The sequence below is a fragment of the Triturus cristatus genome, chromosome 3_1, assembly GCF_964204655.1.
Source record: "Triturus cristatus chromosome 3_1, aTriCri1.1, whole genome shotgun sequence".
NCBI lineage: Eukaryota > Metazoa > Chordata > Amphibia > Caudata > Salamandridae > Triturus > Triturus cristatus.
The window spans coordinates 220,107,005-220,133,849 of NC_140583.1; the positions used below are offsets into that span (position 1 = coordinate 220,107,005).

At 45.2% G+C, this 26,845-nt stretch overlaps 1 protein-coding gene across 1 annotated transcript in view; it reads right to left on the minus strand.

The window, feature by feature from the left end:
- CRABP1 (cellular retinoic acid binding protein 1) overlaps positions 1-21,408 on the minus strand; it is a 206,867-nt gene extending 185,459 nt beyond the window's left edge. The window contains exons 1-3 of the mRNA XM_085646305.1: positions 21,196-21,408; positions 20,255-20,433; positions 11,413-11,526 (exon numbers count right to left, since the gene is read on the minus strand). Of these exons, the coding sequence (XP_085502431.1) occupies positions 11,413-11,526; positions 20,255-20,433; positions 21,196-21,268 (366 nt within the window). The 5' untranslated portion in view covers positions 21,269-21,408. The remainder of the gene's footprint in view (positions 1-11,412; positions 11,527-20,254; positions 20,434-21,195) is intronic.
- Positions 21,409-26,845: the final 5,437 nt, after the last annotated feature.

Consider the following 26,845-nt stretch of genomic DNA (forward strand, 5'->3'; position numbering starts at 1 on the left):
GTGCGGGAGTGTTTGTTGTAGCACTTCTTTTTACTTTATCTAAAAGTAACTGATGCCCTTTTATATTAACAAGAATATGGGGCAACACTTTTATAAACTATAGTCGACAAAAAAAAATGAGGGTGTGGCCACGATTAAGGGATCTTTTATTAATTGCATTTTTATTTATCACCCCTCTGATATATACAGCTTCACTTTCCTAAGAAAGTATATTTGTGATTGCTTAATAAAAACTGTTTCAAACCTAGACTAAAATGTTTGCAGCGCCACCACACCCCCCGTCAGAAAAGTAAACACCACATTCTATGTAAATAGTGGTCCTGGGAAGTATCCCACCTACGGACTTAATAAATAGAAGACCGCAACACACTCTGTTATTTTCCCGCCGTGATTTGTAATGCCCACGCAAATTATATAAATGGCCCTTAAAATATATAAAAATCACTTTTTACCTTCACAGTCCCTGTCCACCACCAACTTGTGACCACTGTACAGAGTTAATAGTGTTCCTACCCTCCCTTACTTTTTTTCCCGTACTCCTTTGAAGTGCGTCACAAAATGGCTGACAACAGTGAACCGGAACACTTTAGCCAATAAAACGTCCATAGTGTTCCGCAGAGGGGGACGGAATGGCTGCCAACACTTCTACTTTTAATGCTTCACAGCCAATAAACATTAAGCTCGGGAAGGTACTACTTGGAACAGGTTACCCAATCAGATGTCCCTGGTACTCCGCGGAGGGGGAGGGAATCACTAACAACACTTCTACTTTTAATGGTTTACAGCCAATGAACATTAAGCTTGGGAAGGGCCTGCTTGGAACATGTCAGCCAATCAGATGTCCCTGCTACTCCGCGGAGGGGGAGGGAATGGCTGGCAACACTTCTACTTTCAATGGTTTGCAGCCAATGAACATTGAGCTCTGGAACGTCCTGCTTGTAACATGTGAGCCAATCAGATGTCCTAGCTACTCCGCGAATGGGGAGGAAATGGCTGGCAACACTTCTACTTTTAATGGTTCGCAGCCAATGAACATTGAGCTCGTTGTTGGAACACCTCAGCTAATTAAATGTTAATTTTGTTCCAGGCACAGGGACAGATCACGCCCTCCCACATAATATTAAATATAACAAAGTGACACCATCCGTGATAAAAGTGAACCCCACATTATAAGTAAACATTACTGCGCATTATATTAAAGGAAAGCCGCAATATGGCGCATTGTTGTTTTCCCGATATGATTTCCACAGCCTACTGAACATTGCCGCAATACCGCGCATCGTTGTTTTGTGGGCGTGATTGCCATGAGCTACGCAACACTCACACTACCTGTGTGTGCACCCTACACACTGCTTGCCGCAATACGGTGCACTGTTTTTCCGACAGGATTTCCAGAGCCTACGCAACCTTCCTTCAATACCGCGAACGGTGATTTCCACGGCCTACGCAACATTCAAACACCCTGCTTCTGCACCATACAGACTGCTTAAGTCCACAGTGTTCCTACCATACCCTCTAATACAATTATTCTCTTTTTTCCCCCTACACCTTTCAATTGAGTCACCAAATGGCTGCCAACACTTCCTAGTTTCAACAGTTCACAACCAATGAGCCGCACGCTCGTGCTTGTAACACCTCAGCCAATCAGATGTCACAATTCTCAAATATCGATATCTGTAAAATTTGATATTTCTCAAAAACTACTGAACGGATTTACACCATTTAAACAAAAGTGTGCTTTCTGGACCAAGACCTTTCTCCCTGCCAAATGTGGCGTAATTCCGTTCAGCAGTTTGACCTGTAGCCTTGTCTAAAGTTTCCTATGGAAATTGCAAGGAGAAAACACGTATTGGAACCCCCTTTTTTTCTCAGCCCCCCTTCACCAATCACCCCCAAACTTTTAAGATAGGAGGTGATCTAGTGGAACTTTTTGGAAAATTTCTTTTGGATTCGTCAAACGACACCAAAGTTATAAGCACATCAAAAAATGTTTTTCCTATGGAAACTAGGTTCTAACTATAACTATCTACTGGCAACCACCAGTAGATAATATATATATATTTATGCTTTCAGGTCTTGTGACTTGCAGCTTGGGTGTTGGGGACAAAGGAGGTTTTCTTTGTTTTAGCGGCAGCATGGTGTTCTCACCTATTTGAACTTTTGGAACGCTCCATATTTCAACCTTCTAGCATTCACAACATGAAGTAAAACTGAGGGGAGGTACTCACCCAGCAAGCAGAAATGAGGCTTTCTGGGAACTGTAGTCCGCCGACGCAGGCAACAGCGAGTCTCTTCCATTCAAACTCCGTGCAGCTGGACCACGTCGATACAACGCGGGAGTGAATGAAAATTACAAAAGCCTCTGGGAATGGACATCCTGTTGTGGAAAGGCATTTGAGAAAGGCACACGCCGAAGCGCGTCATGCCAATCGCTTTAATTAAAAATTCCCCTGAGAACCTCGCTGTGTCCCTCTGGTTCCTTCTACTGAAGAAATCCTTCCTGCCTATATAAATATACATATATATCTATATACAAAATTTTAAAATCTGCTAAACAACACTAAACCCAGCAGTGTTGTTTAGCAGATTTTAAAATTTTGTATTGTATTTTTATTCCAGCTGGAGTCACACTGGGTGTCATACGAATTTTATTATGCATCGAATACCTGTATATGTGACAGCATATGTTATTGTTGGTTACTGCTAGCAGGACAGAACCCGTACATAGTTGTGTTTTCTAGGTGTGTTCACGCACCTAAGCCCACTTGGGCTAGATGGTTGGTGAGGTTTGTGATTAACGTATTTTACGAATCTTGTGGACCTCACACGAGACTACGAACATAGGTTCTCTCGTGCGTTGCCGATTTGATAAACTGTGTTATTCCTCATTTTGGAAACTTTATTATACCCGGAACACGCACAACCTGGCCACCATATGGTGTATTGCTACCGATGTACCGACATGGAGTTTAGCGATATCTATGATCTTCGGCCCACTAGGGCTTTAATGTCAATGATTTGTTTATTACACTATAGGTTTACCGATTGGGGGTTTAAATATGTTATAAGACATCCTGCGCATTATTTTAACCAAATGACGAGTTGCTACATTCCACATATTCATGTATAATGTACAGGTTGAATTGATTTTCATACTGTCTATCGGTATTCTACTGTTACAATATGGCCGCCAACTTTACATACATTTTCCTTACTTCGGTGTGTTAAGTCCATCTTCTAATTTATGTAATTTAAACATGGAGTAGTGTATTACGAGTTTGAGCGTGAACAAGCCGTAATGGCGAAACGCGTCGTTCTGCACTTGTGATTAAAACTTCTTTGCATTCGACTTTGGAGTCCGAGTATTTTCTCGAGACAAGGAGAATTTGGGGAGTGAATATATATGTATATATATATATATATATATATATATATATCTATCTCACGGGTTAGGTTTTACTTTTTCCATTTCTCTTTTAAAGAGACCACCACAAGTGTTGACGTGCAGATAATAAACATAGAAAAAAGGTTCATGTTTGTTTAGACATTTTTGTTTTTCAATAAAGTTACATTGGAGCTGATTCAATTGGTGTTGAAAATTAATTTCACAATAATAACTTGATCAGTGTTTGGTGAGTAAATTAAATGTTTTAACACTGCATAACTTCATGCACTGGCGTCTCTATCGACAAAGAAAATGTCTAAACAAACATTAACCTTTTTTCTATGTTATCTGCACGTCAACACTTGTGTTGGTCTCCTTAAAAGAGAGATGGAAAAAGTAAAACCTAACCCCTGATCAAGGAGTGATGGTTCTGAAACATGTTGTGATTGTTTGTTGCCAGTTTGGAATAAACAAGTTGGTTCATTGGAGCTAGTGCACTGTGGTTATTTTGGTTCGACAAAAGTATCTGGCCGATTGAGCAGATTGTTTTTTGGATATTAGGGGTTTGCTACTCCCCGCGTTGCTCCCCATAACAAGAGGCTTGGGCGCAAGCAAAGTTGTGGAGTGGATACATATATATATTTACAGTTAAAAAACATACAAATTCATTGGAAAAACACAAAGATTACAGGGACGTTATAGTTAGGGTCACGTTTTATCCACACAAAACCATAGAAATTCAGCAGTTATAGTTATACCTATAGTTATACATATGATACGAAACTGAAACTCATGGCTTAAAGTTACTTAACAGCATGAGTTATAGTTTCTTCAGCTAAATATAACTAAGAGGATCAGTGTCCCCAGATATACAAAGTTGTATTTCTTTAATAACTCCAAAACTACTGAACAAATTTTATCTATTACAAAAAGGGCTCTCTCTGGACCAAGAGCCAGATTTCTGCCAAATTTGATGTAAATCCTGTCAGTGGTTCGGCCTGTAGCTGTGTCTAAAAGTTTCAAATTCCCAAAACATGCATGGGAAAAAATTGTTTTTGGACCCCCCCCTCCTTTTCTCAGCCCCCGCTTTACGAATCGCCCAAAATCTTTTCAAGTTTACATGCATAACTAGGCGAAGTGTCGTACTATGTTTGAAAAATTCATCAAACTGCACCAAAGTTCTTAGCAAAACAAAAAACGCCCTGTCTAGGGGAAAAGTTGGTCCTAACTATAACTACCAACTGGCGATAAATAAATGTGAACTTATTTCTGCTTAGTTTATTGGTGCTTCTGTCAGGCAGTGTTATCCTCTACATTCAACTATGGCAGGTATGCAGTAGCATTAGTTGTTTGGCGTTTCTTCTATTTATTATTAGTAGTGGTTTCCCTTTTGTTACCTGTTAGTTTTAAATGCGATTAGTTTAGTGGGCATTATTATTATTTATTCATTTTGCTTATTCCCTCTTTGATAAAGACTGCTTTTTAATTCAAATATGTTGTAACAGTTTGTTTTTGTTTTTTCACATAAATATATTTGAATAGGGGTTTATATAAGAATATATATTATTTATTTTTAATATGTTTCTTCAGTATTTTTGAGACTGTGATTTATGCTAATAATATTTTATATAGTCCTAATTTATTGCTTTAAACAGAAGTTTCGATTGCTATGTTTGGGTAGTTGATATTAAGATATGTCCAATTTTCTTATGTCTATATTTGTGTTGCTAATATAATTGTATTTTACATAGGGTGCTTAAAAAGTTGATGTTTTTGTAGTCAATGTTCAGACAGCAACAATATTATATCACAATATTTTTTGTCATTTCTCTTACATATAGCTGTCAGGGATCAGAAAAATTGTAGATACAAGCATTCGTTAGACACTCAATATTAGTGGGGAGTACTATATGGAGGACAGCTGTGTGGATTAGACCATGCAATAGAAAATAGTAGGATGTTCCTGCACATTGCATCATTCTCAGTTATAGCCAATGTGCTATAGGACAAGAGTGCGCCATCAGGCCTCACCTCTGGTTTGAGGAAGAAAGTGAACCTTAAACAGGGCCACAAGAACATTAAGTGAGACGATGCCAGTGTTGGAATCCGATCAATCAATTGCAAGAATCAAATATTTCGCTAGGAGGAGCAACATGCACAGATTCAGTAAATGTTATCGTGGGACGATGGATTCTGCCTGACTGAGAGTGCGGTGAGTCCTGCAGCACACCACACACAGGCCCCTGAGCTCTCTAGGGTTAATGGGGGAAGGCAACTTGTTCAGCCTCTCAGTCTCCTGGGCCCCTATCAGGACTCCACCCAACCCCCAACACACACATACTCACCCTACTGCAAGTTTTGGGACAAAAGGGAAAGGTAAAAGAAGGACATTGCCACCTCTGTTCCCTCATCCAATCTGCTCCTTCATTACCTCAGAAGACTCTGTTAATTGTTTCTGCAGTTAGCAAGATATTTTCTGATACCTTCTCCTAACTAGATGCCACCACCAATGTACTATTGGTGTTTCTTCGAAGATACCTGTCTTATAGGTGGTACACAGCTGGAGGTGAAAAGCACCCCAAGACCAACAACCACATAGTGTAATTTCCTGTAATCCACTCTAGCTTGGAAATGCTAAGGCTGTGCACCAAGTTCCTCACGATGGCAGAATGGGTCTACATGTTGATCTCCAAAGTTGATCACAAGAGACCTTGAGCCATTTAAGACTTACAAAGAAGAAGAGGAAGCGAGACATTTGACAGAGGTGTCCAGGTAACGATGCCCTCCTTCACTTCCAGTAGTCAGTGTCCCATCTGGATGTCATGGGCTACACCCTTTGTGGGAGGGTTTAGGACCAGTGCAGGATGCTGTTCCACTGCAGTGTCACCAGGGCACCCTATGAAACACACATTCCTAATTAGGATCACCTGCAAGTTCTGGAGAATGCAGAACCACAGCCCTGGAACAAGACAGCAACAAGATTATTGCTACTAAGGTACTGAGCCAGTTGGGAATTCCAAAGCTACAAGGCCATCTTGTAGTTTTTTCAGCCACATCCATTAGCAATTTAAAGTTAACATACATTTTAAGTTCCTCTATTAGTCCTGAAGACATTTATATTTGACCTCACATCCCTAACTTCTTCATTTTGAGGCTGATATTGTCCCATATTAGTCAAAGGCAAATAATGTACACAAGGATGAGGCTTAGGGAATACAGGAATACACCAAGATAAACTAGGGCTCTAATAAAGTTGACCAGAAAATTCCTCTTCCTGCTCACAGTTCTTCCAGCATGATTTAAATACCAAGGAGAACTAATAGTCCAACCAATACCTTAATGTGCACTTATATCATACACAAGAATGTGGCATACATGGAATGACTGGCCCCATTAGTCTACTCAGAATCGTAAGCAATTTATGGGTGATGCCATATCAAAGTTGGAATGGAATGAAGATTTGGAGAAGGATGTGGAATCGAAGATAGCGATTTAACACATTGCAAAATGATAGGCCAAAATGGTTGGAAAGTCAATTCATCTGGAGATTTATCAAGGACTGAGGGCAGACTTATCCATAGAGAGTGGCATTGAGAGGAGAATCGACAAATTAGAGGTATTGTGTCATTGGATCACTAGACTAATATGGATAAATAAATATCTAGATAGGGGTATATGAGACGATTGACAAATGGCGGGTTGTCAAGCAGCCACCTTTGAAACTGACCGAGTTTTTACAGAGATCTTGGGACATTTAAAATCTAAATTAAAGCTTACGTAGTGTCCTGAAATAATTTTAGTGAGAGCAGATTTACAAATGATTAACAAGATAAAACCAGCATTAGTGATAACTATCATAAAAGATCAGTTTTTTAAGCAGCATTTTCAGGAGTTCATAGAAAAATATGGCAGGCCTCTGTCCTGTCAGAAGAAAGTATGAGTTTTCTCAAAACATATGATACTGGATATGATTACACATCTATACACCCTTCTAAGGCCAATCCTTTGGTTGAAAGTGTTAACAGAGCCCATGTAGGAAGTGCACTCCTATAAGCGATAATGACAATCACAATAATAAGCCAGCACTGGTTTATTTATTTACCCGACTAAATGGAAAGATCATTAGACTACCAAAATTGAATATCCAAATTTATATCTAAAAACCGTGGGCTCTCTATGATCTGTGGTGCTCAAAAGCACTGTGAAGGTTTGTTCTGTATTCTGTTCCGCTTTTAGTAAAGGGAGACATTTAAGAGGGTGTAGTCTACTCATAACTTGCTGCTAATCTCTGTTTGCTGGGACAGTGGCATTAGGGTTAACCGTGGACATCTATAGGACCTCTAATAACGGTCTATGGTACTGTAGTCTTGATCACCAGGGATATGTGTGTGACTCAGAGGAGGACATCTATGAATGGCCTGCAGTAAGACAGTAAGTACCTTCAAGCACCCGAGTCTATGCCAAGAGAGGCATCTAGAACTGTCTTCTGGGTCTACGCCTTTGTGGAAGAATCTTCAATGACTTCTGTATGATTCTGGAGGTACAGCTAGAAAAGACTTGAGGTGGTGTAGTACATGGAAGGTTTGTCTGAAATCCCCTTATTTTCCAGCACCGAAATGAACTTAATCGTCCTTGATTAGATTATGCATAAAGTAATGGGAAGCAAGCACCACGCTGTAGACTTTCACAGATTTCCTTTAATGTTAGATACCACGGTCATTGAGGTTTGAGGCCATGGTAGTCTGAAATGTCAGGGAAACAGTTCCATGAGGTATCAAAGTGTGCCATTGTAAGAAATTGGGTTACTGGTTGAAGGGGTTGAAACCCTTCTCAAGCAGCAACCACAATTCTTCTCAGGGTGAAGTCACAAGCAAAGCCAATATTAACCTGTGCTCAACCTTCGGGTGGCTTGCACAGAGCACTCAGGCTTAACTCAGAGGCAATGTGTAAAGGATTTGTGCAATACTTTAAACAGTAACACGGTGAAAGCCCACCACAAAAGCAGCCCCCAACCGAGTTAGACAAATAGGGTAATTTGGAATTAACAAAACAAGACCAAAACAACAAACATCTAATTTGTAGAACCGGAGATATTCAATTTTAAAGATATTAGTAGAATAGTGCAGAAAGGCGAAAAGCACCATCTGTGGATATCTGGCCACGCCGGACCAGGACAAAGTCACAAGTTCAGGCTAACCGCAATGGAGCGCAGGCCAGCTACAGGGACCCAGTTAGGCCTGCTGAACAAATTACTTTCAATCCTGGTTTGCTGAGCGCCCGAAGGATCGACGTCAAAGATGCATTATGTAGCCCAAGTGATGCGTCGGTTCTGTGATGTGGAAAAGGCTGCAGTGCGAGGTTCTGTTGCATGGTCATCAAAATTTCCGCCAATTAGGGCTTGCGATGTAAAATACAAAATCAGGGATGCATTGCACTGTTGGGGCAATGCATCAGTTCCAAGCTGCGAGGCTGTGATGTGGAGTTCGACATAGTCGTCAAAGTTGCCGTCGATGAGAGATGAAAGGGCCTGCTGTAAGGATTTATTGTGCAGCGGCAATTCTGAATGCATTGCAGGTTTTTGCGACAGGACCAATCCTTGCAGCAGCAGAGATGCGTCGGTCCTGCTCAGGGCTGCTCCGCGAACAATAGGAGAATCGTCGATTTAGCTGAATCTGTAGAGACTGGCAAAGTACCTTAAGTCTACTTTCAAGTGTGGAGGACACGGGTTGCACCACTTGGCAGGGTAGACTCACAGATGGCAGAGTTGAGGTGCAGGTGCAGGGTTACTGGAGCCTTTTGTCCCTGAGGCTCAAGTCAAGAGGCAAGCCAACTAGACCTTGGAGTCACTCTAGGGTTCTGGGTTCAAGAGATGTGGGTCCAGTCCTTCTCATCCAGGCAGGAGGGCAGCAGGTTAGCACAGCACAGCAGCATCACAGCAAGTCAGTAGTCCAGCAGAGTGACACTAAGCAGAGTGCTAATCAGCAGCACAACAGTCCTTCTTCCTGGCAGAGTATCCATGAGTCCAGAAGTGTACTGAAGAGTTGGTGTCTGAGGTCCAGTCTTTATACTCAGTAGTGCCTTTGAAGTGGGGGGATGCTTCTAGAAGTTCCCATTTGAAGTCCTCAGGCATCCTGCCTTCCTTGTCCTGGCTCCAGACTAACTATAGGGTGTATGCAGCCCTTTGTGTGGAGACAGGACACAGCCTATTCAAGTGTAATTAGGGCTGTGCTTGGCTCCACCCTCCCATACTGCCAATAATGGTCCATCCAGGCACGCCTAATCTCTCTATTGTGTGTAGCTGTCTAGGAGGAATACACAAAGCCCAACTTTTAGCTACACCCAGTCATGTGAAAAGAGACAAGGTACAGACACTAAATGGCTAAGGCAGGAAAATGCATGTTTTCTAAAAGAGGCATTTTAAAAATTGTAATTTAAAATCCAACTTCACCATAAGTAAGGATTTTAAATTCCAAAACCAGACACACCAAACATGAACTGGTGTACCTGTTCCCATTTGGAAATTAATCTTGCAAAATGTAATACGTTAACTCCAAAGTTATCCTATGGTAGAGCCAGGCCTTGTAGTAGTGAAAAACAAATTGAAGGGTTTTTTCACTACTAGGACATGTAAAACTTAAAAGCATGCACTCTACGTTCTAAGTACATTGCACCCTGCCCACTGGACTGTGCAGGGACTACCCTGGGGGTGACTTATATGTATTAGAAAATAAGGTTTGGGCCTTGCAGAATTTTCATTTTGCCAGGTTGAAATGACAGTTTAAAACTGCACACACATAGGCCACATTGGCAGACCTAGGGCATGTTTAAAGGACCACCTAAATGGGTGGCACATTCAGTGCTGCAGGCAAGATGTAGTACCACTTTACTAGGGACTTATACTTAGATTCAATATGCCAATTGGTGTAAGCCAATTCTACCATGTTTTAAGGAGAGAGCACAAGCACTTTTGCAGTGGTTAGCATTGCACAGAGTCAAAAGGCCATCAAAAAAAAATATTGAGCAAAAAGTGGACGGTATAGGCAAAACGTTGGGGGGTGACTCGGCAGAGAGGGCCAGGTCGTACAGCCATGACCTCCTATCAAGTATGAGTTGATACTAAGTTCTCCTATTGAACACATGATTGAATAGCTCTCCATCTATCAAGCTGAAATCTCTTTTATGGACCAGATGCCATTTAATTCACTTAATGCATAATAAAAGTGTTTTGTGTGTGCCTTTGTGTGCATGCATCAGCAGATTTAAGGTCAGACCTTTTGGCTTTGTCAATACTTGTTATATCCCTGTAAATGTCAATGGTGGGCTCTTTAAGCTTTAGCCACTCATTAGTGTAAAGCGCTATACTCACCGCGAAAGAACATCTGCATAATTATATTAAACAGGCACACGCTGCATAATAATAAGTACCAGGAATTCCAGACTGAGCACTATTTCCCCTCAAAAGCGACTATCCACACAAATCGTAATGAAGAAACCAGTAGTATTCAGCAGTAGTCTTATTGTGCAGCTGGGTGTGCAAGATATACATTTCTGTTAGCAAGGCTGCTAAAATAATGGTGCTGTGAGAAACAAAAACCTAATTTAACATTGCAGGGGCTATATTTGTGCCCTCTCCCCATCCTTCTGCTTTTGTATGTTTTTTTATTGAAGACTCTGGTGTACCTTCTTCCGGTATAAAAATCATTATTCTGTATTTGACGTAAATGAACCTCGTGCTGTGAGCATCACATTGTAGCATTGTGAATCAGGCACTGCCAGGAGCCAGGGTCACTGCCCTATAGACAGTCTTTAGCTAAAAAAAACACACCCCTTATTTATGGACATTATGGACCACAATCTCTCCCCAGAATTGAACCATGCCTCAAGTACCCAGCATCCTTGAGAGGAGTGCACTGAAGACCATGTTGCTGCACTGCAGGCCCTAAATGTCAGAGTATTCTTTTAACATGAGGGGACACAGATGGTGTCTGTAAGGAAGAATTTTGCTAATGGAGTTGAAAACATCTTACCAATATCAGCTCGTCGTTCACTAATTCTCGACTCCAGTAGGTTTTAGGCCCGCTTCCTTCTACTAGGGTTTGCTTGCAATAGATTTTGTTTTCAGTCTCCCAAGTGGCTAAACTCTGCAGGCAAGAAAACCATTAGTAACATTAATGATGCCGCCTGGCAGCTGGAGGCAGAGACAACAATGCACGCGGACAAGAATGATGGCTGCAGTAAAGCACCGGCGGAGGGGAGAGGAGAGCACGAGACAGACACGCGCACAGACTGCCATGCAATCCAGGCATCCTCGCGGGGAAGCACAATGGCACAGGGAGTGTGTAAAAGAGTCCTTCTGTGGTTCTATTTCCCCTATTCATAAATGCTTTTGGGAATCAAACCCATACACTGCTTTCACCGAAAAAATTAGTCGAAATGAGTTAAACCAATGACTAGAATTTTACCCCAGTTAAATTCAAATAATTTCATTATTAATAGTAATGCTGACCCTGTATAGTTTTTTTTATGCCGGGCATGATGTGAGACATCCAGGTGCTCAGAAATCGTTGACAATTTTAAGCAGTGCAATTGTGCTCATGTTATCAACAGAGGAAGGATGAAAGGTTGAGTTGGCCTGCTGGCATTACAGTTAGCCCAATGCCGAATTGTTAGTAATTCGTCCATGCATCTGTTTATTCATTTGTTGGCTTTCAGTCATTTATTGCTTTTATATTTTAAAAACGCTGCAATATTCCGAGTTTTGCAACTTGGAATTGAGGAAGCATGATGTTTCATTGCACCATCGTCCACCCGGACCTAGAGCAATCTTAATGGTGAGGTAATGCCACACCCGAGAGAAACCGAACCCCAAAAAACGTGCAAATCCCCGTGCAGAGTTACTGCCTGATTGTGAAGGGGCACTTGGGCTGAGACCTCACGTGTATCTGCTGTTGTGGTTTTATGGATTGACGCACCTGGGTTAACATCAACAGTAGCGCTGCTCTCCAGCACTGGGGTGACAAATTAAATCATACCCATAGAGAGCAAAGCCTGAGTCATTTATGTCTTCAAACCCAAGTTGAAAAATATCCTTTCCAACGTACCACTTGATGCTGTTCGTGACTTCCTGTCCAATGTGTAATCCCTCCAGTCCCCTCTCTGCCTCATAGGTATCCTCATAGACAAACATGGGGTTCCAAACGGGATGGGTCCTGCCTGAGCATTAAAAATTGACTTTGAAACAGGTCCCAGTAGGGGCCAATATTGATCGCCTTAACTTTTTTTTTTGGGGGGGGGGGGGAGAGGGGGGGGGGGATTTTATCAAGCTTTTTGCAAAAAAAGAAAAAGAACTGTGTAAGTATAACAATACAGGTCCGACATCCGTGCATCAGCCAACTTGAGGGAGAAGACGTACATGTGCCCCAGAGCCCAATAAAAGGATCAGCATAGCCCACAATAGGAGACCATATCTGATCTTTTCAACTTTAACAGACAAAAAACAGGGATCGATTTCTCAACAGTGACTGCAAAAATACTCCAGGTGAGCCATGTCAGCGTTACAGTTTTAATTTCACATGTTTTACTTCGCCTTGCATGACTCAAGAATATTTAAATTTCCAGGTATTGTTCCTGAAGTTTTTTTTCATGCAGCAGATGACTCCTGTGTAGTGCATACTGTGGACTGAGTTGCCTCGGGCGAGTTCAGATAGTGGGTGGGTGTGACCTTGTGGGTGTGACAGGCACAATTTAGGGCTCTGGAGCTGCTACTGGTAGGAGTGCGAGTTTCTCACATTGCCTGTCAGGTTTAAGAGTGTTCTGACTACACACACATCCAGTACTGGGCCTCTTTGCAGAGTGCGCAGAGCGATGGTCACATATGTATTAATTGTAATTGTGACTCGTTCAGGCGCAGCCGGCACAGCTAAGAGCGGTGAGGCACTGCGCCTCACCGCTCTTAGCTGTGCCGGAGTGGGGGAAGGAGGTGGAAGCGGGGAGTAATCAGACAATGGGACTGGTAAAATTAAATAAAAATATAAATATAACTACTTATCTTGTGCTCGCCGCATCGCGGACTTGGCGATGCAGCGAGTGCAAGGTAAGTGGCTTTATTTATTTTTTTATTTAAATTTACCTATCTCGCCAGGTGTAGGCTCCCCCCACCCCGACCTGCCCCCGCAACGCCCCACTGCTCTTTACCTGTGCCAGTCGCGCCTGGACTCGATGAGAGAGTGTGTGACGAATGTGCACACAGCTGAAGCCGTTGAGGAGAAGCGCTGCAAGGATGCTGTGTGAGTGTGTGAGTGACCCCTCTAGAGGTGAGGAATGGCTGAGTGCAGGGAGGCCCTGTGAGGAATCCGAGCTCCTCTCTTTACAGCCCTGGCACGGTCCATTATTCTGGGAAAGGAAGGCAGGCGATTCATAACTAAACTCGCGCAGCACGCGTTAGTATGCAGACAGTGCTCGCACGTGTAATCGTCATTAAGCAGAAATTAATGAAAGTGCGGTTTCCCAGAAGGCGTTCTCTGCAGACGGCTCCTATTCTCAGACGGGGCCCCTCTTTGTTTGCAGCAACAATAGATTTACTGAGGCCGGGAGTCGGATGTTGTAGATCCCATTGTCGGCCTATAATCAATATGCTCATTTGTCGTGGTCTTTAATTCTTGCCTTGGGAGTTGGCTATTACCGCCAAGGCCTCTGAGCAGGAAGTGCAGCCTCCACTTCTGTCCCCTCTTGCGGGCCGCATCTGTTTTTATTGACGGTCTGTCCAAAAGCAACGTGGAAATGGACGTGATCGTGCACTGTGATGGATGGCGCGCATGCTTACCACCAGCCATGTCTGCAGGTTTGTACTGTAGCTGATTAGGGGAACTTAAGACCACGTGTGGCAGGACAGGCCTTCTCGAGTTCTGGCCTTTGCGCATTATAGCTATCAGGGGATGTGTTACTGAGAGAGCCAGGGGGGTGCAATGAGTGTGTGCCCCTTTGCACCACCTGGGGCACTTTGGTGTTACAGAAGGAGCCGCAAATGCTTTGTGCAATACAGCAGGGGCTGGGCAAAATGGGCCATTTGCTTTGGGGTGTGGCAAAATGCAAATGAGGAAATTCTTTAGTCCTGCACATATTACAGATGCAGTCAAAGAGGCCATCGGAATGCGCGCAGTCTACAGCCCGCATAGAGGTGGTGCACAATCAGAGCCCCCTCCAGCACCCCTATGAGCGACTCCCCCAGAAATCCCTCTGAGGTAGGTGTACTCACTCACTGCCCCGCATGGAATGGTATCTATCTCCCCTTTCAAAAACACAGGGTAGACTAGCACCTTCGCACTGATGGGTGGACGGACTGCTTCCTACAGCCAGTCCACCAGTCACGGACGTGCTTTTCTATGCGTAGGTGCGAGTTTGTGCCTGCACTGGGAATAGCACATTTTCCATAATACTGAATACTGTCCTACTCTGCACCTAGTTCACATACTTAAGTGTATGCCACATGCAAGAACGGGACACTTCTATTGTAGCAGGAGTAACTTTAACATGAGGCGCTACATATACAACAGTAATAAATATATATGTAGTACTTATGGGCGATTTGTATACTGAGAACTTAGCTAGCCGAAAGACAGCTAATGAGGTCAGTGGGCTTCAGCTGAGGCCAGATTGCAGAATCTAGCCCGTCTTTGAGGTGGGGGCATCGAATTGGAGCAGTGCAACATAGAATGGTGTTGTACATGGTTACCTTGTACATCTTCTTATTTACACTTTTAAAGTGCCTAGAACCATTCTTTTGTTCTTGTTAATTGGGCACGCTGAAATTAGAACCTAAGCCCCCGTGCCCCACAGTGAGCAATTTGGGCGCTAGGCCACATCTTCTTGTCCTTATCACAGCCACTCGTAATACTGTGTCAGAACACATAGGAGCCTGCAATCCCTGTACCAAAACCTTTTCTAATGCTATCTAGTTGTGACATCACTAGACATATAATATATAATAAGAACATGACATAGCTGCCCAGGTGTGATAACTAAGTACAGTTGATTTGTGACGTCACAATGCCTCTGCCCAAGACAGTAGGCAGCTGCTGTTCAAACAATGGAAACAAGAATGAGTTTTTCCACTCTTCTGAATTGCTTTATTGAAATCAACAGTCAGCAGAAGTCGTCCTTCATAGCCATAGGTTATTTTTCTTGCAGTCTTATAGTTCCTTACAGGACGGAAGGAATTGCTCTGTGTGTTACCACACATGAGTGATACCTAGTTGTAAGCCTGGGCAAAGCACTACGCTACGCTCGTGTAGTTTGCGAAGTTTGCGCTACTTCGCACTACGCGAATTGCACGTAGCACAGTGCGAACACGCGTAGCGTAGTGTTGCGTAGTGCTGCGGTCATTTTTTGCTCGCTCTAGGTCCTCAATGTCAAGTTGGCGACCGCAAGCAAGCAAAATGACATCCCGGCAAGACTTTTTCCTTGTTCGCGATCAGCAACATCAAGTTGGCGATCGCGAGCATGGAAAATAAACCTCCCGGCGAGATTCCCAACGCGAGGAGGTCAGGTTTCTCATTGCAAGTGGTCGCGTATGCTCACGACCGCTCGCGATGAGAAACTACCAGTTCGCGTTGAGAAAGCTGCCGCTCGAGTAAAAATCTACTCGAGCAGCAGAAAACTACAGCTCGCACTGTGCAAGATGCCATTTTCAATGATTGCACAGTGCCGGTTGCTTGTCCGCACTGTGCAATCATTGAAAACGACATCTGGCACAGTGCGAACAAGGTACTACGCAGTTCGCGAAGTGCTACACGTAGCTCGCGTAGTGCGAAGTGCACTTTGCGTAGCTTCGCGAAGTGCTACTTCGCGAACTACGCCCAGGGTTACCTAGTTGTGAAAGGTAATTACATTTGACTGCATTGATGAGTTTACTTTTGCACTAAAGGTTCCACTTGTATTTTACACGCGTGCAACCACGCTCATTACTATGAATCAGAAGGAGACCTGGGATTTAAGCTCTTTTTAAGTTTAAATGTTTTTATTGAAATTTTCAGAAATGAAGAGGCATACAGAGGGGACCAAAAAAGGCATTGCAGGTAGAAGAGCAATCCACTGTTCCAGTTGTAGGCTGGAGAAACATGTCACAATGGATAAGAGTAAGATACAAGAGCCACAGTGAGTGGAGTACCTCTGTAAAAGCTGTGCCGCTGTAGGAAACCTCAAACCACAACCCCCTCCCCCCACCCCGTCCGGTTACACCTGTAACAACAGAAGCACACCTCATTCCTGCACCCTCTGCCTCATGAGTCAAGCGGTGGGGGAAGTTGGCGTGTTACGCCAGAGATCTGAGCGACGCAACACACGTAGGTATTTGGGCTGTGTGATCTCATTGAATTCTGACGAGAGCAGTTTTATGAAGGGGCTCCACACTTTCTGAAAGGAGGCAGTGGAATTGTTCAGAGTGGCTGAAATGCGCTCCATCCCAAGAATATACCAGAGCCTCTGCAGCCATCCGGTGTGGGTAGGTGAGGTGGAGGATCCCCAGTGAGACAATATGTTTTGTAGTGCTGCCCCCAATGCCATACCCATTTGTCGTCCCCTCATGCTCTTGAGCGGATGCATGATGGGGTTAGGAAGACCTAGAACAACGTATACAGGGAGCCTCCGGGTCTGTGTGTCAAATAGTTCGTCTGTGGTGTCGAGGATCGTGCTCCAGCAGGAAGAGAGTCTCGGGCAGTCCCACAATATGTGTAGGAGCGTCCCCCCGCTGCCGCAGCCGAGCCAGCAGGCAGGGCTCCGCTGCGGGTTGCCTTTGTGGAGACACATTGGTGTTAGGTACCAATAGATGGTAATTTTCATGGCAGTTTTTATGCTAGCTACATTCCTGGCTGTGTGTTTGGCCCTCTAATTAGGCTCTTTTTAAGACAAGATTAATGGGATGACCATGTATTATAAGGAATAAAATGCCCTCTGTTGCATGTTGAAAAGATACTGCCAGCCACCTTGGAGTTCTATGACTGTGTAAGGCCAGGCCGATTGAAGGTCATGGAACTCCAAGGGGGCTGCCAGTATCGCTGTGGCTTAGTTCTTCTTTACGGTCACGGACCCACTCGGGGACTTGCAATAAGCCTATGATGTACACAAGACAGCACTTTATTCCACATATAATGCCACTCTGAACGGAAGGCTCTACACCCAAATAGGAAAAATCTAAAACACAACTGTTATTCAATTATTTGCGATCCAGAGATTTTAATAATTTGTGGTAATGTGTTTTCAAGTATAAATATGTGAGTTTAAGTTGTTTTTTAATATAAAAGGTCCAGGAAAGTGTGATTTCCAAACAGTTTGCTATTTATTTAGTTTGTAAAAAGATTCCAATGAGGGTAACTGTCCTCAGTGATGAATCTTCTTTAGTGAACTCGTGGATAGCACCTGAATTCACGCTGCCACTGTTACGACTGCAGGCTTGCACCTTCCCTTTTTGCACAAGTTCACTGTGGAGCTCTTTCTGTGGAATAAACGGGTCGGGTAGAGGGAGGAACTCAGAAGAGCCAGAGTTGTGTCAAACAGAAGAGCTACCAGCAGGTGTCACGTCACTGCAAAAATTGAAAAGTCAGAGGGGAAGCTGCAGACACATTATGGAAGAGATTGGAAGGAATGCAGAGGGTGTAAACATTGACTGTTGGAAATGTGGATTAGTGATTAAAGTGAAGGATGTAGGACCTTCAGAACAGAGCACAAGTCACTGAGCGCTTTCCCAAAGTTATGGATGTGTTCAAGTGCAACTTACAAGCAAAAATGATTTACAAAATGTGGCCTTGCACTCAAAAATACCTGCGATTGTGCAATAATATTACACTACTGTGATGTAACAATGGATGTGAGCAAATCCCACCCAAGGGGATTTACCTCTCCTCAGCCTTCACCTGAACATGAACGAAGCTTGTAAGTTTGTCTGTCTCACTTTTCTCTATATAGCCTTAAACTGTTCAGTTCAAAGGGTGCTAATGCCTCTTTGCTGCTGCAGCAATATGGAAAACTTACCTAACTAATCAAATGAGTAAGTAGTGGGCCTCTCAAGGAGAGCATAATGTGGAGAGTTCGGGAACACCCACAGACTCAAAAGTTTGTAGACATTCTCAAACTTTTCTCGGCTGTTTCCCTCCCTGGAAATGGACGATATACAATTGTCAAATGAAGAAGTAATTCCCTTTTCATGGCGAAGAAGGAAACAGAACAACCTCTTATTTGGCGTGGATTTAGTGGACAGAGATTTGCCACTAGGAAAAGTATGTGTCTCATAGAGAAACAAAATACTACTAGCCAAATGCAATGGCGTTCACCTGTGCGCCTTTTGGCATTGTGTGCTATCGCACGTGTAGAAATACCTCTGCTTTGTTACGACTGCATATTCAGAAATATTTTACAGGAGACCACTTGGAAACCTGTGACTTTTTCAGGTTTCCAGGAGGAGCCTGCGAAACCCCTGAGATTTCACAAAAGGAATAACTGTGAGATTGTAAACCTCAGCGTGTGGATGTACTCGTGTTTTTGCCTTCCCGCGCCTGTGCGTAGGCCCTTGCTTTGAGATTGCGAGGACTGGGCAGAGTTGCACGTTGTGTTAAAAAATTTCCGCTGAGCTTCGTGGAGTTCCCCAAGCGGCAGAGTACATTAGGTTGTGCCATTCGTGCTGATTTTTAGCGCCAGGTGTTTGTACCACACTGTAAAATCAGCTTGAACGGCACCATGCGCAGCGCAAGAGGGAGCGCAAGAGGGTTCTGCTTCTTTCTGTCGCTCAAGTAGATATCCTATTCGAGCTGCAGCTTCCTCAACATGAATGGAAGGTTTCTCAATACGAGCGGTATCGACCAGCTGCGACCGCCCGCGTTGAGAAATCTCACAGGGAGGTGGTCTGAAGTAAGATTTTCCTCGCTCACCAATTTGACGTTGGCAAGCGCGAGCGAGGAAAATCTCTGCTCTGCAAACTCTGTGCACTATGCGGAGTGGGAAAAACTCTGCAAACTCCGCGAGCGGAGCGGAATTTCACACCCAGGCCTAGAGATTGTGGGATTTTGGTGCAAGGAGAGTGGGGTCCAATATCTGTAGTTCTGGGTACTATCCTCGCACCATATACTGGCAATTTCAAGTTTTCTTCCAGAATGGGGAATAACTTCACAAACGTAGAAATTCTGGGTCCTTTTATGTGCAGTTTTCTCCATTCAGGGTAGAAAGCCAATGACATTTTCCGTCTATACAGCTGGTCAGTGGGCGTGGGAGAGTGTGGTGGGGGCAGAGGGTTCAGGGCAGACCTCAGCCTGTCCATGGGGGGGCATTATCTGCCTCCTGTGCTGCAGTAGGGGTAGGGCGGATGCGCTGTGCTGCTGTGAAGTCTGTGCAGCAGCAAAGACAGACAGGTCCGGAGTCCGTGCCTGGAGTGATCGGGTTTGGAGTTTGTGACCTGGCCATTCCGGGGCCACAGATCTTTGTAGCTGTGGGTGGCATTACTTGAACCGGAGTTACCACTCTGTGGTACTGAGAGCCCTAGATGAAATGTATGGTCATGGGCCCACCCTGGGATTCGTTTCACATAGAGGGAAATTAAGGTTTTACGTAGCACAGCTCTAGAAACTGATCCGCTTCAAGGCGCTTCTTGATTTCTGAGGAGGGTGTGTGAGGGGATTAAAAAAGAATGCACCAGGAGAGATTAGAAATAAAGCGCCCCCTTGAAAGCAAAGCTGGACTTGAAACAACATGTAGCAAAAAGAAAACACATTTGAATTTTAGAAATGAATGAGCCAAGAGTCTGGTGAAGATTATAAAACCAGACCAAAAAATAATCATCCGAAAAAAGATGTTCAAGACACAGCTGTGCTTCACGTGACGTCTTACCTTGCACTTTCTCCCATCCACCGTCTCCTCGTTGAATTCCTCCCCGATCTTGAAGTTGATCTCTGTGGTGCGGACGGTGGTGGAGGTTTTGATGTAGAACTGGTCCCCATCCTGACGGATTTCCACGTGCGGTTTGGACGCTGCGGCTCCCGCCACCTTCCGGAGCATGGCATTGACGCCTACACAAGAGACACCATTAATGACGCGCCTGCAGAAGGTGGATGTAAAAGGGGCTGCTTTATTTTGTCCTATTTTATGTATAGTATATGTGTATGCATTTTATATTTATGTACCTATTGTATATTTTTATTTAGTACATTTTATATGTACGTGTTTTCTATGCATTTGGATTTGCATTAGTTTTAATATGTACTATTTGTCCATTTACCTGTCTGTGGTGACTTGAAGGCTGTCACAGGCCAGTGATGGCTGCTTCAAATTTATATTTTCTTGTTCTTTGTTCCAAGTTTGCAAATTCACCCATAAAGGTCACAGTTTAGAATTGCATTAAGTGTATATTAAAGACTTGCTGAGCCTTTACATGACTGCTACTCTCTCCCATTCTTATCTATACATTAGCATGTATGTTTCTAGAACTGTGAACGTAAATTGTAACTCTATATTCCAAAATGTCCCCACATGTCTGAAATTGCTCTGTAATACTGCTACAGTGATCACACATTCGGGTTTATGAGGAATGTCGAAAAACCACCAATTTACTTTAAAAAGTCAGAAAGCAAGTAAATATTTGAAATGTAATTTATTTAGTCTAATGATATTTAATTTATGAAAATATAGTTTCCTGTGTGTCATACATTCGAGTTATTTAAGCAGAAAAAGACCCCAAATGTCTCCGATAAAGAAGACCATACCTCACAGATAAAAAAACATGCATTTGATGTGACCAGATGAAATATGGAGATCTTTAATAAGGTTCTTACCAAGAGCTTTCAAGAGTTCGTCGAAATGTTCACTTGATTTCATCCTCCAGTTGCCAGCAAAGTCAGGCATCATCTTCGTTGCGGTGGTTCGGAGGCTGCAGAGGGCTCTGTCAGGCAAGGAGCTCGCGGGCTTCAGTCAGAGCCTCCTTCTGGCTGAGTGACACAGCCAGACTGATCTCCCGTTCGCTGCTCGCCCTCCCCCGTGAGTCACATCCAGAGAGCGCGTCGGCGGCCTGTCGCCCCTGTCCCTCCCTCACCCAGTCCCACCGGCATCACTTGGATTCGCTCCAACTCGTTCCCGCCACACGGAGGGCTTTCGTAAAAAAATGACAGCCCCTCCCCCAAAGGAATGACAGGGACTATACTGCGATCTTCAAATCATAACTCAACACAGAGTGGGCAGCGGCGTCATCAGTGTGCCATGGGCCCTAATTCAAGGAAGTAAATGGGGCCCCAATACTCAGAGTTCAATGGCGCACTCAGGCCTCTGGGTGCCGGTGGTACTGCACCTGATGCACCAATGGTAGCCGCGCACCTGCAAGCGATCGATTAAATAGACAGACTCTGTTATCTCCATTCCCTTCACGCAATGCAGGGAGATCTGCTGTAACCACATACGCACCGTGCTGCTGTCCCGGCTTCAGGAAAAGACAGGTAGGTTACATTTTTCACCTGTCTCCTCTAATGATCCTGACAGCAGCAAAGACAAAAAAAGTTACAAGAGTGGAGCAAAACCTGAACTTCGAATCGCTAAATAAGGGTTCGTTATGACAAGAGCTAGCCACAGGCATGTGTGGGCTGGCTCTTTGTGCCAGAATGGGTTTTTACTTCTTTCTATGGTAATGCTGGCCTAATTACTCGTCTGTTAGCACATTACTACTGGAACATGCCACGGAAACATACATACTGCCCTATTACTTACCAGTAATCTTCATTACTCCTGGTCCCGTTGTCCTCGTCCCATTAATTTACAAAGTGAGATAACCTATCTTACCGAGAGAAAAAAAAACGAGGGAATGAATGCTGGCCCTACCCCAGCCCCTCCCTCTGGGAGTAAGTAAGCATACCTATCCCAGCATATGAAGGCCTGCAAGACAGGGAGGGAGGGAGGGAAGTAATGAATGGGAGGAGGACAACGGGGCCAGGAGTAATGGAGAGTACCTGTAAGTGATAGGGCATTACCCCCAGGTCCCTCCTGTACTTGTCCCATTCATTTACAAAGTGAGAATACCCAAGCAACCACCTGCATTCATCCGCAACAAACCACTAGGACACAAAATACAGCAAACCCAGTGATTTACTGAACAGCAGTGCAGTCCCCCAAACCAAAATTAGCATCATCCCCCAGCAAATTCTGGAGCCAATAATGCCTCACAAAGGTATTACAGGACGCCCAAGTAGATGCCCTACAGATCTCGGACAGGGGAACCCCCCCAAACCTCAGCCCAGGAAGCTGCCACCCCCCGAGTCGACCGCCCCTGCCCCCCTGCTTGAGGAGGAGACCCAGAAAGAGAGTAAGCCAACCTAATGACCTGTTTAAGCCAACGACCAATGGAAGCCGAAGAAGCCTTCCCACAACGAGAGGCAACCCCAAAGGAAACAAAAAGGGAGTCAGACTTCCGAAAGGAACTTGTGCGATCCAGATAGACACGCAAAGCCCAGCACACATCCAACAGAGACCAAGGAAGGTCATCGGGAGAGTCAAGATCAGCACTCAAAGCAGGCAACACCAACTCCTAGGAGCAATGGAACTGAGAAGACACTTTGGGAACAAACGCGGAATCCGCCTAAGGACCACCCCATCTTCTGAAAAGGACAAAAACAGCTCCTGTGCGATCAGAGCCCCCAACTTCCCCAGACAGCGAGCTGAGGTAATGGCTACAAGAAAGACCACCTTAAAAGTAAAAAAAATTATGTCCTCCACAGTTAAAGGCTCGAAAGAAGGAGCTACCAAAGCTCTCAGCACCAAAGGCAAATCCCACAATGAAAAGGAAGGCTGCTCCACAGGACGAGATAAGGAAAAACTCTGCAACAGTCAAGAGACCAAATCCTCCACATCCAACAAATTCCCCTAAGGGGAACAGAAGGCCCACATAGTGGTTCACTGAGCCATCAAAGTGGAAACCGCCAAACCTTTCTCAAAGCCCTCCCAAAGGAACTGCAGAACCTCCTGCAAAGAGCAAGCCAAAGGGGACAGACCCAGAGCCAGCGCTGAAAATTACTAGGCCTGGGCAGTGAACTTCGTTCCGTTCGCGGAGTTTGCAGAGTTTTCCGCACTCCGTGGAGCTCGCGGAGTGCAGAAAACTCTGCTTCGTGATGTGCAGCGGAGTTTTTTCCCCTCTCGCGTTCACGAACTGTAAGTTTGAGATCGCAAATAGTAAGTTTGCGAACTCAAGCTGTCGCTCGGGTAGAGTTTCTACCTGAGCGGCAGAAATACCAGCACAAACTGCAGTTCGCACCACACTCTGCCACTCGCGGAACTTCGCGCAGTTTTTTTGTAACTTCGCGGAGTTCAGCGTGGCAAAACTCCGTGAACTACGCCCAGGCCAAAAAATTACCCCAATGATCCCCACAGGATTTCAAGGTAGAAGGCTTATGAGACTGCTGAAGAGCCACTGCTAAATATTTCGGAAAACCCCGACTTCGCCGCCCTTGCCTCTCAACATCCATACTGACAGCCATAGCCGGGGGAGAGACAACTGTAGAGCAGACCGCAGGGGAGACAGAGAGCAAGGGAGAAACTAGAGACCCTGCACCGTTAACAGTCGTAGAGAGGGAAACCACGACAGACGAGGCCAAAACGGAACCGCCACAACCACCTCCTGGAACTCCCGGCTCAGGCAAGTCAAAAACCAGGGAATCAGAGCCAGCGGAGGGAACGCATAGAGCAGGCAAAACGGCCAAGGAATGGTCAGAGCATCCACCCCCCAGGAGCCCTCCTGAGGAATCTGGGAGCAGAACCGGGGCAGCTGAGCATTGTGCCGGGAAGCAAAGAGGTTAAGATAGGAAAGACCAAACCTCCTGCACACCAGCTGAAAAGCCACTGGAGCCAGAGACAACTACTGAGAGGCGGGGTAAAAAAACGTCTGGGAGCATCTGCCACCCCGTTGTCCACACCCCTAATATGAACAGCTGACAGAACCACCACCACATTCAGAAACGTGGACCGGGAACCCCCTTGATTCAGACAAGCCGCTGTCACCATGTAGTCGGAACGCACCAACACAATGTGCCCAACAACTGGATGCGAAACCCCATCACAGCATGGTACACTGCCATCAACTCCCACCAATTGGAAGAACGCCAACCCTCCAGAAGGGACCAATGACCCTGAAGAGACAGAGAATCTATGATTGCTCCCCATCCTAAAGAACTGGCATCCGGGGTCAGGACCGCTGGAGGAGAGGGCTGAAGCGGCAGATCCAGAGAAAGATGGTCTGACACTGTCCACCAGAGCAGGGCAGGGAGGATGGAAGGGGACACCAGAATTCAAAGAGCCAGATTGCGAGACAACGGATTCCAATAAGCCAATAGATACAACCACAGAGGACGGAGGTGAAAACAAACACAAGCCACCGTAAACACTGTCGCCGCCATGGGAGCCAGAAGCCGCAATCAGAGGCGAACAGGAAAGGAACCCCCCCCCCTAGAATCTCCGAGCAAGGGACCCCAAGGTCACCACCCGTGGGACCGACGGGAACACCATGTTGAGAGGGGTCCGAAAATGAGCTCCAATGAAAGTCAAGTCCTGAGAAGGCTCCAGCTGACACTTGGGAAGATTCAAAAGAAACCCATGAGTGCTCATCATAGAGCACACCACTTCCGGATCCACCAACAACTGGTCCGGAGAGGGAGCATGAATCAACCAATCGTCCAGGTAAGGGTAAACCAGGACACCCTGAAGCTGCAAGGGAGCCACCAACGGAGTCACCACCTTGGTGAACACTCGCAGAACTGACCTCCGCCCGAAAGGCAGGACCTGAAACTGAAAATTACGGCCCTGAATGCAAAATCTCAGGAACTGACGAGAGCTCGGGTGAATCAGGACATGATAATAAGCGTCCTGGAGATCGAGGGTGCACATGAAATGGCCTGGAAGAACCAACGGACTCACCTACTGAAGGGTCTCCATCCAAAAAGGCTGATTAACCACACATTTGTTCGGAGCCTTTGAATCTAAGGACCAGCCTGAACCCCCGTCACTTTGGGAACCAGCAAAATCAGAAAGTAAAACCCCCTCACCACCCCCTCACCACCTCCAAAGGAGGAAATACCTGATTTGACCCTTTTTGCAAACCAGAATCGACCCCCAAAGATAGATTGTTCCTCTTGGCCAGGCAGGAAGGCCAAGGAGTCGCACGAATCCCAGATTTCGGAGGAGGCTCTGAGAATTCGAGGACATGACCCTGATGAACAATGTCCAGCACCCACATGTCCGAACAGGACTGCACCCAAGCCGGTAGGAAGAGCCGCAGCCGACCTCCAACCAACAATCCGGGATCTGCAGCCATATAATCAGAAACATGGCTTGGTAGGGGGGGACTTCGCTTTCCTGTCCCAACCCTGACCAAAAGAGAACTTCCTGTGGCCCCTGAAAAACTGCCTATGAAAAAAAGATTGAGGCTAAGAGGAAACGCTAGCAGCAGAGTGGGTTTTTTCCTTAAATAATTTATGCAATTTCCCATCCAACACTTCCCCAAACATCATAGTCCCCTGGAAAGGCAAGCGTAAGGCGCAAGCCTTTTGAGCGGAGTCCGCCTTCCAGTCATTCAACACCAAATTGCGGTTGGCAGCCACCCCTGCACCACTGGACAGGGCAGAGGCACGCACCACATCAAAGGAGACATCAGAGAGGAACTCCATCTGTCTTTCGATATGGTCCAAAGGCCCAGAACAGTCGAAGCATCATCCATCGACTGATACTGGGTTTTGATATCGGAAATCAGGGATTGAGTCACATAAGTACCATAAATGCCAGCCCTTAGAGCCGGATGAGAACCAGAGTACACCTTTTTGAGGGAAGCATCCACCTTTTTATCAACCGGATCCTTAAGCACCTCATCCTATGCCAAGGAGGTTCGACCCACAAGACTGGCCACAAATGAATCAAAAGGAATAGGTCAGGTAATTCTTTAGACATATCCTAAAGAGGCTAAAGTGTTGCCATAAACCGTAGAAGCATGATACGGTCGGGATCCTTCCATTCCCTCTTCAAGACCTCACTGATGTAAGGATGGACAGGAACTTCGACAGCGGCTGAACTTTGGAATTGCCGCAACAAGAAACCCCCAGATGTGCTAGAGCCTCTTCATCCGGAAAACCCATGTTAGGTTTTACATGTTCAAGTAATTCTGGCAACATATCCTTGTCAATGTACTTTCCCTTATGCTCCACACCCCCATCCATTCTTCCTCCGAATCAGAAGAATTTGAGGAATGAACTGGTAGAGAACCCTTCGGACAAGCCCCCCCCCCACTCCCCATCTCTTGCAGAGTCTCCTTGATCAAGCGTTTGATCCTAGCATGTTCCCCCTACCTGCGGCACTGAGAAGGGGACGAAGAGGACTCAGAGGAAGAGGAGGAGGCGTGCTCCCTATGGTGGCTCTTACGTGTATGTCTGCTCATGACAGAAATACATGGTCCCTAGTCAC